Source organism: Thrips palmi, unplaced genomic scaffold, assembly GCF_012932325.1.
Source record: "Thrips palmi isolate BJ-2018 unplaced genomic scaffold, TpBJ-2018v1 HiC_scaffold_10, whole genome shotgun sequence".
Classification (NCBI taxonomy): domain Eukaryota; kingdom Metazoa; phylum Arthropoda; class Insecta; order Thysanoptera; family Thripidae; genus Thrips; species Thrips palmi.
This window is the reverse complement of record NW_023144621.1, coordinates 10,033,345-10,051,451: the sequence shown is the minus strand read 5'-3', so window position 1 is coordinate 10,051,451 and position 18,107 is coordinate 10,033,345. Positions and strand designations below refer to the sequence as shown.

The 18,107-nt window shown below is 61.8% G+C and overlaps 1 protein-coding gene and 1 long non-coding RNA gene across 2 annotated transcripts; one reads left to right on the top strand and one right to left on the bottom strand.

Moving 5' to 3' along the window:
- The first annotated feature begins 3,805 nt into the window (after positions 1-3,805).
- Positions 3,806-4,804, top strand: LOC117648576. The gene is made up of 3 exons (XR_004587912.1): positions 3,806-3,922; positions 4,011-4,101; positions 4,708-4,804. It is a non-coding gene; the product is annotated as an uncharacterized LOC117648576 (long non-coding RNA).
- On the bottom strand, positions 4,738-5,718 carry LOC117648575 (V-type proton ATPase 16 kDa proteolipid subunit-like). Its single transcript, XM_034391126.1, has 3 exons — positions 5,489-5,718; positions 5,180-5,369; positions 4,738-5,075 (listed from the first exon to the last, which is right to left on the bottom strand). The coding sequence occupies exons 1-3, from the start codon at positions 5,586-5,588 to the stop codon at positions 4,862-4,864; spliced, it is 504 nt and encodes a 167-aa protein (XP_034247017.1). The 5' UTR covers positions 5,589-5,718; the 3' UTR covers positions 4,738-4,861.
- Positions 5,719-18,107: the final 12,389 nt, after the last annotated feature.

The window sequence follows — 18,107 nt, the reverse complement described above, 5'->3', positions numbered from 1 at the left end:
GGAAATTTGGGGGAGAGGGGAGGGGTCCTCCTTGCAGTGTCGTTCCGGCGACCAAAGTTTGTCCAAGAGAATCTCATCCCCCGAGCTCGAACAGCCAAACCTATCCGAAGCGAGCCGAATATTGGGACAAGAGGACGGGGTGGGGAGTGGGGAAGAAAACGAAAGGCAGTCCGAAGCAGGCGTGGTGGCCAGCATCGCCAGGGTCGTGCGCATCGCTGCCAGATGTAGGCTCTTCAGGGCCGCTCCCCCGCACCCCTCCCGCCTACAACAAGCACATCAGCTGCGCGGCGCGGGGCGGCGGCCGGGGAAAGGAAAGACTTTTAGGATCGCCGCTGTGGCCCCGCTGCCGGCCCCGCTGCGGACTGGGGCGGTCTTGACACGGATGCTGATTATGGGAGCCGCTCTATTTCTTCTGCTGGCAATGCGGGGGACCAGCACCACCAGGGCCAGCGGGGCCAGCGGGCTCGTTGAGCCAGGCTTCGCGGCGCTTCGCGGGGAACGCGCAGCGGTTCAGAAGGCTAGTTGAGGCGGACACGACGCCGGGTGCGTTAACATCTATAACGTCCCCAACTGTGACTAGAATTAAACACACGAGTGGTGGTTTTGAGATGCGGCTGGGCGTGCTGGATCACCTGACCAATCTCAGGATCGCAGCTGTGTGACGTGCGACCAAGAAAAACCATAATCACGCGGGGTAAGAACGGGGCTGCTGGTACTCGAACCCGGGACGCCGCCTCCGCGCGCCAAGTTCTCAATGGGTCGCCCCCGCCGTGCCGCCGCAGCAGCCGTCCGATATGAGTCACTCACTCTCCATGGCGCCATCGGCCGCTCACCCCGCCGTAGGCCCCGCCACGGGCCTCGCCATGGGCGCCATAGGCCGCATGATTGGCGGGCCGGAACGGCGTCCGCGACGCTACGCGACGCGAGCCGATGGCAGCCTCATATCGGTCGGTAATCGCGGCGGCAATGTCGTTATCGTTTACGACTGTCCGTCGCCGCTCCCTTCCCCTTCCCACCCCTCGACGCCCCTCGGCACCCCTCGCACCAAAACACCCGTCGGGGAGAGGGGCCTTGCGAGGCAGGCCGGGACAGGCCGGGGGACAGGATTCCTACCGGCGGCACTTTAGCGCGCTCCGCTGACGCTTCAGTATTTTTGGCACATTTGTCGCCGCGACTCCTCTGGATGGCTCCGCCGCGTGTGGCGCGGCAGTCCGCGCAGTGTTGAGTTTCACATTTTTCTTTCCCTTTTCAAATTTTAAATTTCTGGGATTAAAAGAAAAGTAATTGCGTCTAAAATATTTCTACTACCCAGCTAGCTGCCGCGGACGGCCACCGGGGCATGCAGGCTGATTCCGAACCCTAGTGGTTTCTTTCTTCTGTCTCTCTCGCACACTGATGGGGCGTCGCGCTGGTGTGCACTGAGAAAACCTTACAAACTATTTCAGACCTTACAAAGCAAAGCAGTTCGTTAGAACAAAGTATTCTGAGCTACATAAGCTTACAAAGAAAATTCGTAATTTACGAACTACTTCTTCGTACTATAACAAAGTAAATTAGTTTGTACGTATGTATGCTCCAAATACTTCGTAAGGTTTTAAGGGTGTGCGTTTGATAGAGGCAGAGCGAGAAAACGCTGTCCGGGACGATCCCTTTTCGTTCGTTCGTTCGAACTCGTTCGTTTGAACTCGTTCGTTCCCACTGGCATAGCCCAGCGGTGGACGTCAAGATCACCGTAGGGCCGAACGTGGCACGCGGGGGAGGGGGAATGGGAAGGAGAAGGGGGAAGAAAAGGGGAGGGGGAATGGGGAGGGGAGGCAGGACAGCTGCCTCTGAAGCGCCAGTCCCGCTGTGGTGGCGCACTCCTTTCGAGGGTAATGCCTGGCGTAACGTCTTCCGACCACACACACTCATACACTCACTCACACACACACACACACACACACACGCAGTGCCGGCCTTGGGCGGTGCCCTTCACACGCGGTGGCCTTGACCGCGCCCATCGCCGCCAGCCGCGCGCGAATTCAGGCATTCAAGTATGAAGCCGGTCCCTGCGATGCCGCCGCGCAGGATTGCATCTGTAAGCAGCAGCCGGGAGGGGTAGCGCCTTCCACCCGCCTGTCCGTCTGTCTGTCTGTCTGTCTGTCTGTCTGTCTGTCTGTCTGTCTGTCTGTCTTTGAGTCTGTCTGTCGTTCCAGCCCCGCCATTACTGCGCTGCCGTTTATTTTGCGCCCGTTCTCAGCACATTACGCAGCCCGGCCTATCTCCCTGCTATCGCCAAACTTGGCTGTGGCCGTTTTCCGCCCCTCAGTGCAGTGACCAGATTTCGGCGCGGCTGCGTCCCCCCCCCCTTCCCCCTTCCTTTCATTGCCGTAGTTAGATGAGCCTCCATGTTGCGTGCCTCATTGGGCACGCTCCGAGGCCGTAAGTCGAGCGGACAATGGGCAATCGCGAGAATCCCGAGGCGACGCGGCGACGCGAGGTGGCCGAAGAAGGGAAACTTTCGTTATGCATGCCTTTCGGATCTGGCCATCGGGGCGTCGGGCTGGTGCAGTGGGTCAAGAGGACTCCGCGGTCGCGCGGCGCGGGTCGATATCTGGCTGAGAAACCCGAACCTGAATCCGAAGCTTTCCAAAAGGCAGCAGTGTGTTATGCTTTCCTTCTCCCTCGCCCGGGGCAAAAACACGCCGGCTGCAGGTATTAGCGCTGCGCTGCCCTCACGGCCGCTAATGGCGAGGCTGTGGGGGATTTGCGCTTGCGCCCCGCCAGGCAGGCAGCCAGGCAGGCAGGCAGGCAGCCAGGCAGGCAGCCAGGCAGGCAGCCAGGCAGGCAGCCAGGCAGGCAGCCAGGCAGGCAGCCAGGCAGGCAGCCAGGCAGGCAGCCACGCAGCCAGGCAGGCAGCCAGGCAGGCAGCCAGGCAGGCAGCCAGGCAGGCAGCCAGGCCCGGCGCTGTGTTCCCCGTTCGCCCTGCCGGCTGTGGAGTGTTTCTTCAACACACGTGTGGTTCGTAGTTCACTGCGCTGCTGGCGGTAATGGGGGGTGCAGCTCGATCGCCGTGCCGTGCCGCGCCGCGCCCGGTGCCCAATGGACCGCGACCGCCCCACCCTTATCACCTCACCGTCGATTACCGTGCCGACAGTTTTCAACTCGCAAGTTGTTCTTTTTTCCCCTCTTCCGCGCCGTGCCGGCGTGCCGCTTAGCCGGCCTGTGCCCAGCCCGAGACTCCTCTGGAGACTCCCAGGGCCGCGCTCAAAGCAGTGACCCACAGCGGGGCGCAGAGCTGCGCAGAGCCCGGAGGGGCCCGGAGCCAGCCGCACACGTTCCCGAAGCACGTAGAATTTTTAGCGATGGCCGGACTCAACGAGTTGCTAATCCCACGACCGTTGCTGCCACCCGGCCCCGGAGGAGGGGAGGGGAGGGGCGCTGCGGGAGGCGGGGGTGGGGGGTGTAAGCAGAACTCGGCTTAGGTGCATGAAATCCCCTGGGGTGATAGGTGCCGAGAAGTTGGAAAGGAGCATCGCGTGGACCGAGGAAAGGGGAGAGGGAGGGGCGGGGGGCTCCTGGAAAGGGACCCAACACGCGACTGGAATGCAATTAGCGGCAGCGAGGACCCATTCGGATATCCAGCGGGGCGACGTGTGGGGGGAGGGGGTGCACGCAAGACGGCTTCATTACGAGCGTGCAGGCCGTGTGTGTGTGTGTGTGTGTGTGTGTGTGTGTGTGTGTGTGTGTGTCGGCCGGTCGGCGCGGACAACGTGTCTGTTAATCTGCCGGCTTATCTGTGGGGACCTTGAATGCTCCTCAGGAGGCCGCCGCTACGCCGCTAGTGTCAGCAGGGCCGGGCTGGGCAGGGAGGCGACGCGGCGACGACCACAGCAGCACGCAGTGGCGATGGACATGGCGAACAGGCAGAAGCAACTGATCGGTGAGGCCGCGTCGTGGCGCCGTGTGGGTCTTCTTGTGGGCGGACCGCAGCTTGAGCTGACTGAACAACGCCTCTTGCTCGCTTCCAGTGTGGGGCGCGGGGCTGGCGATTGCGGCCCTCTGTGCAGCCGGAGTGTGCATCGGAGTTTTCTACCAGGCGGCGCCAAGCGAGACCGCAACGTACGTTTTTCTCGTGTAGATCCGCAAGTGTGGACTTTTAAAAATTTCTAAAAAGTCATTTCAACCGGTGTCGGAATGGTGGGACTTTCGCGCGGTTTCCGTGGCAACCGAAGCCAGCTGGTCCCTACCCCGTCCTCGGGACGGCCCAGACCCCACTTCCGGATATTAACTGATTGATTAAAGGTGTAGTTACTTACTTTCCCCTGGAGCGAGCCGCGCCCGGCCGCGCCACGCACTCTCGCGTCTTGATTTAATTTGGCAGCCCTGAAAGGCAAGACGGACGTCCCTTGTCCCCACTCGGCACTCGCCCGATGGAGGCACTATTGTCCTCAATCTCTTCCGTATCGGGTCTCCGGGCTCCGGCACCGCGCGGCGCGGCGCGCAGCGGCGGCACTCCGAGCACTCCGGCCTGCCTGCCTGCCGGGGATTTAATTTAACTTGATGCCAATCAGAGGCGAGTGCGGAAAATTAATTTCTGGCGCGCGGGGCGGCGTTTCTGGCGCACGGGGATTTTTCACACTCGCCCGGTGACGTTGCCCCTTCCCCTCCCCACTTTTTTGCCACCCTCGACGGATTCTGTTTCATTATTCGTGACTTTGTTCACAGGTGAACGGGTTTCACGACTTGCACGAACGATGAGGCGGGGAATGGATTTTTATTAATCAATACTTAAGTTTACAAATACATTTTTTTTACAAGTATATACAAGTAAGGCTTTTCTCGCGGTGTTCAAACTCCTCGTCCTTCGCGTGGTCCGGCTCTAGTTGGAGCTGTTGGCGTACATGAACACGGCCAGGATGAGGCCGTACAGCCCCAGCACCTCGGCGAAGATGAGGATGAGGACCATGCTGATGAAGAGCTTGTCCTCCAGCGCCGAGTTCCGCACGCCGTGGTCGCCAACGACGCCGATGGCGTAGCCCGCGGCCAGGCCCGACCCGCCGCAGGCCAGGCCAGCGCCAAGGTGCACTATTGCTCTGGAAAAGCACAAGGATCAAAATGAACCTCAAGGAACCTGTTTTTACAATGTCTGTTCTCTCGGAAACGGCGACATTTTCTTTTCAGCAATCCGCTGACTTACCTGAACATGGTGTACTCTGGCGGGGTGCCCAGCTTGGTGATGATGAGGATGGCCACCACCAGGCCGTAGATGGCCACGATACCCGCCATGACCACGGGGATGATGCTCTTCATGACCACCTCGGGCTTCATGACGCCCACGGCGGAGATGGACGCGCCGGACCTGGCCGTGCCGTAGCACGCCCCGAGCGCTGCCGACGACAACAACAACATCAACACCAATCACCGAGAAAACGAGGGATGTCTCGCATTGCATGGCAGTCCTGACGGCGCGGCCGCGTGACTTCCCGCGGCTCTCCGTCGCACTCACAGCTCAGCACGATGGAGGCGGCGACGCCCATGACGCCGATGAAGGGCGTGTAGATGGGCTCGCCCTGGAGCAGGGCGTCCGTGGGGTCTGTCGAAGACATGTCGGCGTCGGAATTCCGCTCGGGGTTCAAAAAGTGGAAGGAAACGGCGCGTGCGGCTCGGCCTGCTTGTCCTGCTGGTCCTGCCTCGCGCGACTGATGGCGGCGTTCATGTGACGGCCGGTGACGCCGCGCCACGCCGCGCCACGCCACACCGCGATTCACACATAGATAGAGTCGGTCATCGATAACGGGCCAAGGAAGAAAAGGAGCAGGCACACTGATAGCAGCGCAAAGCCGGGCGCGGCTGCGCGCCGTCATGTCGACCACCGCGCCGCCGCGATGGCTGCAAACCTCGCGGCGACTCTTCACGTGTCTCCGAGGGAAACAGAGGCTTTGTGGGAGGTCCGTGGTACTTTTTACGTTACCCCATTGTAAATTTTCCGCGCCAAACTGGCGGATCTTTTCGCAGTGCAGCACACGGGGTCGCCGCCCTGAACGTAAAGCAGAAAAAAGGGGAACGTGGACGCGGCACCGCGACAAGCAGGCCGAGCCTCGGCCGAGCCGGGGACATGGAGGGACACGGCGTGCAGCCTCCTCGGCTATGCAAGGCTTTGTTTCTATGCATGAAAATGGCTGCATAAAACGGGATGCGCTCCTTTCTCCTCGAAGCCGGATGATTGAATGTGTGTGCGCGAGCAGCGCGGGGCTGGCTGGCCTGCCGTGTGGACACAGGCGGGCCGGGCCGGTGCCGTTCGCCTGTGTCATGCACGCTGATGAAACAAATCATGTGTGGCGGCGCGCGGCGCGTGGTTCGAGCCAAATCGTCATGCCGCCGCAGAGGCAGCGGGTTGCGGCCAGCGGCCGCGGACGCAGAGGAAAGAAGACCGGGGGCCGATTCGTGCGATTTGCGCCGAGTCGGCGAACAAACACTCACGCACACACGCACCGTGTATCAACAAGCCGAGGTGTACGGCCGCTAGCGGAGCTCCGCAACACGCATGAGTGCGAAAATTCAGCGCGAGTTGCGCGCCGTGCCCAGGTGGGGGGCTTTTCCCATCAGCGACCAATTAGGAAATTAGCTCGGCATTTGCCGTTTTTGGAGTGAAGAGGGTCGAGAGTCTGCAGTTGGCGACGGGGCGGCCGCGCAGCGCCATACCCCATTCCGAGCACCAGGGGACCAGGGACCAGGGACGTGCGGCCTCCCCACACGGCTCCCCCGGCCCTGGCGTCCCTCGCCAAATTACAGAGATTGGCACAAATGTCGTGTATATTGATGTCAATCATGCTGATGAGGCTCGCCTGGGCCGCAGGGCTCGCTGGATGGATGTCCAGCCGAGTGCCGCCCCGCCGCGCCGCGCCCCGCCCCACCCCACCCCACTCGCGTGGTGGAGGGCTGGCTGTCCGGGCCCTGCAGGCCCATGGCATGGCGCAGCTGAGCAGGCGTCAGCGTTATAGCGCTGTTTATCAAATGACTGTTTAGGAGACCTGCTGCTGGTGAGCGGCAGATGGAAACGAGGAAACCTTTTATAGAAACCGGGTCATTTTTTTTTCAATACAGATACAGGCACACTAGACTCCTTCGAACAATTTTGGTGCGTGGTCACGGACAACTTTGTGCATGTGTACTTTTTGTACGACTTTGTACACAATTTCACGCGAATTCGTGCAGTTTCAAAACTTGTACACGAAAAGATTCACATTCAACGGTTTCACCATTACTCAGTTTGGGTCGGCGGCCCTCACCACCCAAATCGGAAGCCGAGCTTTCAAGAATTTTGGCCCTCGCCTCCCACCTTGATCCATCTGGCCCTGCCGGCCTCGCTCTACCGGAAACTTGTTCTCCCCTCCCACACTCCCTTCCCCCTGCAGCCCCAGCCGCCGGACATCCCCGCCGCCCCTCCGTCCAGCTTGAGTTTTGCTGCCATCACTTTGTATGGAAATGCAGTCGACTTTTTCCCGGACTGCTGTCATTTAAACTCTGCTTGGCGCGGTTCGCCGGGGCCGGCAGGCCGGGCGGGGCAGGCCGGGGCCACCGCAATACTTGGCCGGCCTGCCGAAGCGGAGCAAGCGGATCCAGTGTCACCACTTGCTGACCGATTCCCGCGGCGAGGGGCGGGAGGGGGGAAAGGGGGGGCAACCCCGTTTTGTTCCCCGCTGCTGCCAGTGGATGGACATCGTCATACCCCCGAGGAAGAGAAGCAGGCCAAACTTTCCCTCCCCCCCTTTTTTTTAGAGAAATCCACCCTCAATAAAGGAAGGGGAAAAATCTCCCCGCTTCCAAATATACATATATGTATGCGCAAGTGTCTCAGAAGTTCTCTTGGCCCTCGAACAGCGGACCGAAAAAAAATGTTGGAAATCACGCAAGCACCTTTACACACACGTGGGGATGTCGCGGCGCCTTTGTAAGGGCGAGGGCTCTCTAAGTTGGCCGAAGGGTCGCATCTCGCCCTTAGTTCTGCCGCCCCGGTCGCCCTCCGCCCTGCGCCGAGCCCCGCGCGTTCGCCGACGCGACGCCCAAAACGCGTAAGTGGCTTTATCTCTCCCTTTTCGCCGAAACTTTCTCGCCCGACGCCGTGCCTTGCCGTGCCGTGCCGTGTCGTGCCACACCGCGCCTTCTCCCACCACGGCGCGAGTTTTACGTTTCTTCATTCCACGATCTAATTCTCATAGAAGGAGGAGAATCAGCAACACTAACAACAACAACAACAACAAGCGAGCAGCGGTTGATAGCTCGTTGTTTGCCCGGCTCAACACCTCAGCAGATTAGTCCAGCAGCCAGCAGCACTAGATCGGCCTTTCCTTTCCAGCAATAGTGTTTGCCTACGGCCTGCTTTCCATAACGCACCGGCGCGCCCCGTGGCTCCGGGTTCCAGGTCCCGAGCCCCACCACACTGCCAGCAGGAGTAAAGCCCCCGGAGCGCTCTGCAGTTTCCATGCTGCTGCGATATGGGCGCGGCCGGGCGCGGGAAGCCGAGAAAAAGGCCTGATTACAGCCGCGCTAACTCCGGGGGAAATGGTCCTGCTCCTGCTTGAGGTGGGCGAGGCCAAGGCCACGACGCCGAGGCCACGACGCCGAGGCCACGACGTCGAGGACACGACGCTGTCGTACTTGACGACGTCGCCAAGGACAGGCGCACCGCGACGAGCTGCGAGTTGTCACGGGCCTCGCAGGCGCGTTCCAGTCCCGGCGGGGCGCGGAATAACTAACTCGCACGAACGAGAGCGCCCCAGCACCACCACCACCTCGACACGCCGGCAAAAAAGGGGAGGAAAAAGTGCGAATAGCCAAGTGCATCGCATCGCAGCAGCCGGGCTGGCCGCGAGAACGTATGGCATTCCAAATTCCGGGGCCGGCCGGTCGGCACGCCCCTTTCGTGTGGGGCGGCACTACCCGCGACACTCGCAGGGGAGAGGGGGAAGGAACGCACCCCTCGCTCCCCGCGGCCAGGCCTGGCGGGCCGGGCCCGGGGCGCACTCCCCGTAAAAGTTGCGCACTTTTGCCGTGCTTTGGTTGGCGCGGTGGAAAAGGAGGGGGGGGGGGCTGTGTGTTAAGGGATACACTTGGCCGACCATTCTCCTTTTCACACGCACTGCCGAGGAGAGGGGGTACAGAAAACGCGCCGCGCTCGGGATTTGAACCCGCTCCTCACCGAGTAGCCGTGCGCTTTCCGCGGGGCGCGGCGTGACGTCATCGTCGCCGAGGTCCACTCCAGACGCTGTGGACACGCCACTTGCCGCACTTGGTGGGAGGGGACACAAGTAAGTAAAGTTTTTAATGAAGCGGAGAGGTAGGGGCCAAAGGGCCTGGGCGTGGCGGAGGGCGGTGGGCGCAGTGGGCGCATGGCAGAGTAGTAGGGCCGGCGCCGACCCCGACGGGGCTCTCCAGGCCCTCCACTCCTGAAGAACTGGAGAAGTTGGTGGATGCGTCTCGACTATTAGTGTAGCGGCGTGGCGGCCTGGCGTTCGCGGACGTCTGAAATACGGGCCGCGGGGGCGCCGTAGCGCGCAGCGGCACGGCGACGGCGCCACAGCTCGGCCGACACGGCCGCCAAAACGCGCGCCTGGAACGGCCTGGAACAGTCAGGCCGCTTGGAGGGAGAGAGAGAGAAGGTCCATCCCGCGGCGTAAGGAGGCGAGTCCGACCGCAGGCACCGCAGGCCAGCCACGTCCGTGCCCGAGCCGGCCGTGCCCTTACACCGATCCTTATTTCAAAACTTACGCCAACCCTCCGGCCACCGCCCTTGCGGACTGCCCGCGACTGCCCTTTGGACCGTCTGACCCGGCCGCGCAGCCGCGCCGGCCAGCCGCAGACCCTCGGCCCTCCGGCCCTTCGGCAACACACTCGTGCCTCTGTTTCTTAAGCAGGGAAAACAACAATATTTCACGTTTCTGGAGTCGTTCCGCCTATTGTAGTTTAGGAGCGGCGTCGCCGAAGGCCCGAAAAACCAATGATGTTCGATTCCCAAACACATCTTTTCATTTTTTGACTGTCTATTCCACTGCCCGGACGCAACCCGTTGCCTCACCCAGCCCACTCCAAAGACCATGGTTGCTGAGTGTGCAGGCCGGTTCGCCGGAGTGCCCTCTTTCGCTAAAGTTTTCCTGATTTAAAAATTTTCGTCCGATTCACGGGCAGCAGGTTAACTTTGGCCCGGTCGGCCTCAAAGCTGCGCCCCGGACTGTCGTGAGTGCCACGGCGTGCCGCGGGTCAACGCGGGGACAGACCGCCGACCACGTGACTCGAGTTCGCGACTCCGGAAGCCGCGAATCGGAAGCGGCTCTCGAAACGCTTCAAGCGGCGTGGCGTCGCGAGGCGGCCTGCAAAAGTGATGAGGCCGGGGCGACGGCGACGCCGCGACGCCGCGACCTTGCTCGGCCTTGGCCCGAGGAATAGGCTCAGCCGCGCCGCCCTTCGCGGTGGGATAAATATTAATCGGGCGGTTCGCATTACGGGGTGGGCGGGGTGCGGCGGGGCGGGGCGGGGTGGGGCGGTGCCGGGTGCGGCGGGGCGGGGCGGGGCGGGGCGGGGCGGGGCGCCTGGAAAACGGCAGACTTGTGTATTCCCAAGATTCCGCAGCGGAAAGGATAAGAAGGGGATGCGAGTGCATTGAAAACCGCCGCCGACATCTTACAGTGTACGTTCTCGGACGGGGAAGCGGGCGAGAACCTGCAGCATAGGCGTTATCGTCCGTGGGGCACTTCTTCTCCACGAGAGCCGCGCTGAAGCGACGCCTACCGCTGTCCATGCGCGTGGCGGCGTGGCGGCTTGGCGACGCACCACTGGACTAAAGCAGGGCATAGGCGGGGCCTCATCGACTTGCTAAGCCGGAACCGATACCCCGCTTGTCCCCCTTTTTTGTTTTTTTCTCTCTCTCTCTCTCTCTCTCTCTCTCTCTCTCTCTCTCTGGCGGTGTCGCTTGGAGCCACTCAGTTGGGCCCAACCGGCCTGCCGCGGTCTGGCAGTGCCGCACAGTGCGGCCAACACTAAGGCCCAGGCAGCCGCCAGGCAGCCTATAATTGAAACTTTTCAATTAATCATAAATCAAAACAACTTGCGTCCAAACTAACTCTCCACTCGGGCAACGCCGCTACGCCGCTACGCCTCTACGCCCCCCCCCCCCGTGCCAGCAGGGTCCACCGGATCGCAACATTAACCCGTTAGCACCCCTCCCTCCCCCTCCGCCATCAACCCACCCCACACCCTTTCTTTCGACCCTTCTTTCCAGCTGCGTGTGCCTCGCCGAGTGCTGAGTGCTGACCGATGGGGTCGACGACGCCCCGACGACGCCCCGACGACGCCCCGACGACGCCCCGCCGTCGTGACCGCGAGGCGTCCATCGAAGCCCCGGCCGCAAAAAGAGACGAAAAGACGACAATCAAGGTCGCAAGTCGCAAGTCAGGGCCAGTGGCGGATCCGGAGCCGGCCTGAGGGGAAGGGACATAGTGGCACTTTTTGCCTACAGGGTCACAGTGTTTTTACCTACCTTTCGGTCGGCTATCTAGGAGTCCTTTTGCGCCCCCCCCCCCTTCTGCTCGGTCAAGGCGGCCACGGCACGCGCGCCCGAGCGCGCGACGTCCTTTTTCGTACCGCCATGACGCCCGCTGAGCCATTCCGGAAAGTCGATCCTTCGCTCTGTCTCTCTCGCACCCCTACGGGGCACCCCACGAGTGCGACAGAGCCAGAGGAGCGCAAAAACCGAGCCTTCGGAATGAGTCTGCTGCGTGGCGCCCGAGCAGTAGTGAATCGGGGGGAAGTGAAGCAAAGGCGAGGAAAAAGGAGGAACGTACTCTGGGATTGAGGGACTTGCAGGCGCGGCGAGGCGGGGAGGGGAGGGGGAGGTTCCGGCACGTAGCGACTTGATGTCCATTCTCTCGACAGCAAGTCACTGTCCCCCAGCGGTGCTGATCTCTCTGCTCCGCCCCGCCACGCCCCGCCACGCCCCGCCACGCCCCGCCCGGCGCCCGAATGGCCGAGAAGGAGATGCGTTCTTCGACGCGCACGTCTCCCCCCGCGCCGCCGTCATGAACGAGATGGATGATATGATACAGAGAGAGACGGAGCGACGGACCGGGCTCGAGGTGCTCCATGGATTAGTGGGAGCCAAAAGCGAGGTTATGCCCCCCGCTCTCCTTCGCGCCCCTCACCCGGACCGCCCCTGGCGCGCCCCTGGCCTGCCTGGCGGACTATTGCCGCCAACTCAACTTGTTCCGGCGAACATAAACACCACTTGGCCAACTATGAGCCAATAAAACCATTCGGAGCGCAGCCAGCAGCACGCCAGCACCCCGCCCCGCCTTGCCCCGCCCCGCCCCGCCCCGCCCCGCCACGGCTCCAGCCAGGAACCATCCGTCACACTGTCCGCCTTTTGGCCCTGCCGAGGCACGCCCTGCAGGGCCGAGGCCGCGCCGCACCTCCGCCTTGTCGCCGCGTCTCCCAGGGACGCGAAGGGATTCGCAGAGCGCAGAGAAAACTGGCTGCGTTTGCTCCTGGGACTTAATTACTGTTTCAGGCAAAACTGGTGAAAGCGGGTGAAAGTCCTTGGTTTGAGGAGAGCGAAAATGAACCTCTATCGGTTTGTCGATCACAGTGGTCCGATCTCGTGAAAAATATTACTCAATGTCTTCACCTCCAGCAATGAATTGTGTTGTTATTCCAGCTCTGGACATCGTGACACCGGGCCGTCTCATGCGCCGGGGGTGTCCTGGGAATATTTGGACGGCCCGTGGTTCATCCAGCCGCTCCCCTGGACCGTCCTGGACGAGGCTTGCCGCTTTCGACAGCTGCAAGTCAAACACCGCGCTCCCTGTTCAGCTCTGCGAAGGGCAAAACTCTGTGTAGCCCGTGCGTCCTACGTGGAATCGAAAACTATGTTGTATAAACACACAGCGAAATGTTATGGAACGCGGGGTCGCGGCGGGGTGGAGCGGGGCGGGGTTCATCTGGTAGTTACGACTACGCCAGCACCGGCAGCACCGTCACCCGCCCCGGGTGCAGGAAAACAAAATGTGTTGATGCGGTGTGTGAGTCTAACTCTGACGAACTCGCGGCCGCCCCGGGCCTGCCCTTCCCCCTCCCCTGCCCGACTGTTCCCGACTGTTCCTGACCAGGCAGAAGAGAACTGGGAGGTAAACAGGAGCGTTGCGGATCAAGTTGTGGGCGCTGCCGGTTCCGCTGGGCGTGAGGCGCGAGGCGCGAGGCCTCAGGTGCGGCGTTGTTGTGAACTCAACAAGCCTCGGCCTTCGGGCAGACGCGGGCAGACACGGGCAGACGTGCAGTGCGGGCTCAGGAGGACTCACGGCGACTCGCACATCGCGGCCCGGGGTGGGCAGCGGCGGCCAGCGGCGGCCAGCGGCGGCCAGAGTCCCATCGCCAGGAGCAAACCGGGTGTTGACCTTCCCCGTGCTGCCAAGGATCAGGATCAGTGATCAGGACTCTACAGGGGGACCAAAAAAGGGGCGGCGGTGGCGGGGGACGGGCGGGGAGGGGAGGGGAGGGGCCTTGGCAACCCCACGGCGCAAGACGTGACCTGAATTCGGGAGCGTGCGTAATCCTGCAAAGTTAAATTGTCAAGTTGGCGAGATTTATTTGGCTCTGCTCGCCGCCTTTTGGCCGATAACAACGTTTGAGTCGTGCTGGCAGGCCAGGCGGCCCAGGCGGGTCGCGCCACGGGCACGCCGCCGACCGGGGAAAGGGAGGGGGCGGGGGGGTCGCCGGCTGTTGTTTCGTTCCAAAGTGAGTACTGCCCGAGTGGTTGAAATCGGACGCGCTGCTTCTCTCCGAGCGTCCAGCCAGGTCAACGCTGCACTGTCCCTTTGATTTGCCTTCCAGGAAAGCTCCAATGTGCTACCTTTCATGCTGGCCCTCCGGCCGAGTGCGTGTGTAAGCTGCTTTGGCGCCGTCCATTCTGGGAATCGCGAGTCCCGGAGACTCAGGGCTCCCCAGTAGGTCACCACGGGCGGTCGTGCTCAAGGTAAAATCGCGTCCTGGAAAAACCAGGGCCAAAGGGCTTTAAGGTCGTACGGAGGGGCCCGTTTCCATGACGGTCCTGGAGGGGCAAAACTTCCAGGACCGCCCTGGAACAAAGTGCGTTTTTTTGAGCCGGCCACCCGCTTTCAGGACTGTCCTAAAAGAAACGGAAGCTGGACCAGGACGGTCCTGGAAACGGGTGGCCAGCCCCGCGGACCTTGTAAAATGGTGCCCCGCTCGTCCAAGGTCTAGACTCAGTCCTGGAAACGAGTTCCACGCGCTCCGCGCGCTGCGTTTCGCTGTACAGCGGTGCATCATTTTAAAAAACGGATTTGCTTTTTAGTCACCCCAGCGGAGTGGCCAGGTGAATGTGACTCTGATCACTACGCTATCAAGCTTGTACGTCTGGCCGCGTGTTGGACGACGGGTTTGGGTTGCAGTTTGTTCCGCACTTTGTTCCAGGCCGGTCCTGAAAGTTTTGCCATTTCCTCCAGGACCGTCCTGGAAACGGGCCCCTCCGTACAACCTTGAAGCCCTTTGGCCCTGGTTTTTCCAGGACGCGATTTTACCGTGCTCTGTATACTCCCAGGTCTGCAAATCGCAGTGGCCCAGTGGCCGCCTTGACGAGCAGAGTCTCCATCAAGCAGCCCGCGGGGGAGGGGAAGGACCACGACGAAAGTCACGTTCAAATCGAGGCTGCTCGGCCGGCGCGGCGTTGGCCACCCGCTGAGTGACACGTACACTGCCGCCCCGCCCCGCCCCGCCGCGCCCCGTGACAGGCCGCCCGCCAAACTAGCGAACGCCGCCGCGCTGCTTTCGATCCGATCATTAGCGTGGAGCCTTCGGCTGCGTTCGCCCTTGCGTTCGGCCTCGCGTTGGGCCTTGGCTGCATCCGCCTCCGGCTTTTGGCGCCAAAATTATTCAGAGCGGGGGTGAGACAACGTTTGCGAGAGACAAGATTAGCTAAGTGAGACCGAAACGGGCTGCGGCGCGGCGAGGCGCGGCGAGGCGCGGCGAGGCTCGCCCAGGCTCGCCCAGGCGAGGGCGGCACAATCAATCATATATTACGAGTTTTCGGAAGTTGGAGCGGCAGGCTGATTCCGAAGAGTCCATTCGTCGCTCTGTCTCTGTCGCACTCACGGAGCGTCCTGCGCGGGCGTGAGAGAGTCAGGGTGACGAAAGGACTCCAGGGCATCTCTCCGCACCGCTCGGCAGCAGTCCGAGCAGGAGGGACGAGGTGATGGAGGAAACGGAGAGAATAAAGGAGAGACGCGGCGAATCAGCCAATCAAAAGGGGCAATTAGTTTACGCTTTGGCGGATGAATATTTGATGGCGTTAGAGAGGCGCCACCCCCATCCTCTCCAGCCGTTCCCTGGCCCTGGCCCAGAGAGCAAGAGAGAGAGAGAGAGAGAGAGAGAGAGAAGGGGTGGGGGATGCCTGTCAGTGCACGAAGGCCGAAGGGTGCGCTGGTGTGATAGGACCGGTGCCACGGCCTAGACTGTAACTAGTTTCAGAAAGCCAAGCCTCCACTGCCCGCTCCTCCCCGCCCCTCCGCGCCCCCATGCAGCCCAGTCCCCGTCGCCGGGCACTTCTGAACTGCTGGGGGCAGTGCAATTCGCGTCTCACCAGGTGGCATTTCCGCCGGGGAAGTGCCGGCGCCGTGCTGCGCCTATGGAGCCTCTGCTCCGTGGAACGAACTCAAGGCCGTGAACGCCGGGCAGGGTGGGCAGGCCCGGCGCGCAGCCGCGTCAGCGTGTGGCCTACCCGGCGCTCGGCGGGCGCTCGTCCCCACAGGACGGATGCTCCGCACCGCCATCCCGGAGCCCGTCTCCGAGGGCGTCTCCGAGGCCGTCCGGGTGGTCAACAAATAACGCCCAAGGGCCTCCGCAGCCCGCGCGGCCCGCGCAGCCTCCACGGACTCCTCGGCGCTGGTGCTCGGCAGTGCTGCGCTGCGCGCCTCCTTATCCCTCTAAACGTTCGCTCGCAGCATGAGTTACGACCTTTATGCACTAAATCTCGTTCCGATACGATGTAAGACGCAACCCTACCTCCCCCCCTCCCGCCCCGCCGCGCCGCGCTTTCTCCGTGGACCTTCTCGCGCTAATAAATTATCCCACAAAACATTGCCGTATCCGCCCCGACCACAAAACACGGTCTACCCTGCACTGCACCCCAGTCCTCGCAGTCCTCCCGGTCCCCAGTCCGGGCTGGAAATGCTGGAATTACACAGAGGGGGCAAGGCGGGCTTGGGCTCGGCGAGACGGGGCGGGGCGGGGGCGGGGGCTGCCGGGGGCTTCCGCGGGGCCCGGCCAAGGAAGGCGCTTGCAGCGACCCCTGCCGGTGGCTCGCCGAGTTATCCGCTTCTCCGCGTCTTGCAGTGTGGCGTGCGGACGGGGCGTGCGGTACAGTGCGGTGGCGTGCAGTGCCTACCGCAACTACTGCTCGCCTGTGTCAGCGTCAGCACATTTTTCCCCCTCTGAAGAGCTGCCCAGATTGCACTATTTCGACCGTGCGAGAGAAAGCGGGTGAGGGGGACGGGTTTAGGTCCGGGAGCTGCGGTGGTTTTGGAGCTGCCATAACAGTAAAAGCGACAAAGATAAATTTTAGAAGTTGAGAAAACCATTTTGTGACTCGTAGAAAACAATGGCTTAAAACAGGTGGCATGAACCGGGCTAAAATAAAAAGAATATGTAAGCTTACTTTACAGCTGAAAAAAGGGTGATGACGCACTGGGGTGCCATCTCGGAGGACCTCCACGGACGCGGGGGCGCGGGGGCGCGGGGGCACCGTCGCGAGGGGCGCCCTGCTCCGCCCTGCTCCCTCTTCCGTCTGCGTGTCTGCGCGGTGGAGAAGGGTCGGCGAAAAAACTATAGTAGCACCTGAAACTTTGTGCAGCCCCACGCGGCGCCGCGCAGCCCACAAAAAGGATCAATTGGAGAGGAATTCACTCGAGACTTGGCGCGAGGGTTTGGGGGGGGGGGGGTGTTAGTCGCTTCCCCCACCTCAACCTGTTTCCCCTCACTTTTTCCACTTTATTGTGTCCCGGCCGCCATGCCGCCCCGCCCAATAAGACCTGCCGAGACACGATGCCTTTGGCTCGCCTCGACCAGCTTCGGCTCGCATCGGCTAGTCGCCTTCTGGTGACGTAGCGGCGCGTAGCAGAGTAATGTCGGAGGCGAAAATAAAGTCCCGATCGTCCTGGCAATAAAGACAATTTATTGGATTTTCTTTTACGTAAGACGCTCCTCGCGTCGATTCCTTTTTTTTTCAAATCCATTTTTCTTTTTGTATTGTTTTTGTTTTGTCAGTTACTTAAGAATAAAGTCTGACGCATGGGTTGGCATGGACAGTTGGTTCTTTTGTGTGCCTGCCGCATTGTCTCCATGGTGGTCCCGCCTGGTGATCCTATCGGATCCTATGGTGGTCCTAGTGATTCCTTGGTGGTCCCATGGTGGCCCAGGTGATCCCAGGTGGCCCCATGGTGGCCCTGGTGATCCCATGGAGGCCCCATGGTGGCCCTGGTGATCCCATGGAGGCCCCATGGTGGCCCTGGTGACCCCATGGTGGCCCCGTGGCGCTGGTGGCCCGCCCCGTTAGTCAGAAGGGTGCGCTGCTCACCTTTCTGCTTTTGCCTGCCTTGCCCCGCCTTGCCTTCCGGCTCCAACTTGGCCCCGCGATAAATCTGCGAGTTCCTTGTCCCGTCCGTGTAGTCTAGCTCTCTCCCCAGTCGTCGCCTCCTCACCCCGCCCTTCCCCTGCCCTTCATTAGTGGCAAGGGCCCGGCCCCACCCGGTCCCGCCCGGCCCCACCCGGTCCCGCCCCGCCCGGCCCCGCCCTGCCCCGCCCAGCCCTGCCTTGCCCAGCCCGGCGCGCTCTGACAATAGTAAGGCGAATGACGTAAAAAGGATATTTTTCGCCACCATTTCCCCGGCCGCCCCACTCTTCTCGCAATTAGCAGCTAATTTGTCCGTGGCCGCGACTTTCCCTCGGCTTTCCTTCGGCTTTCCTTCGGCTCTCCGTCAGCGTTCCCTCGGCTCTCCGTCGGCTCTCCCTCCTCAGCGCGGCCCGGTGAAGGTGAAGCGGTCGGAGCCCCTGCGCGATAGGCCGTC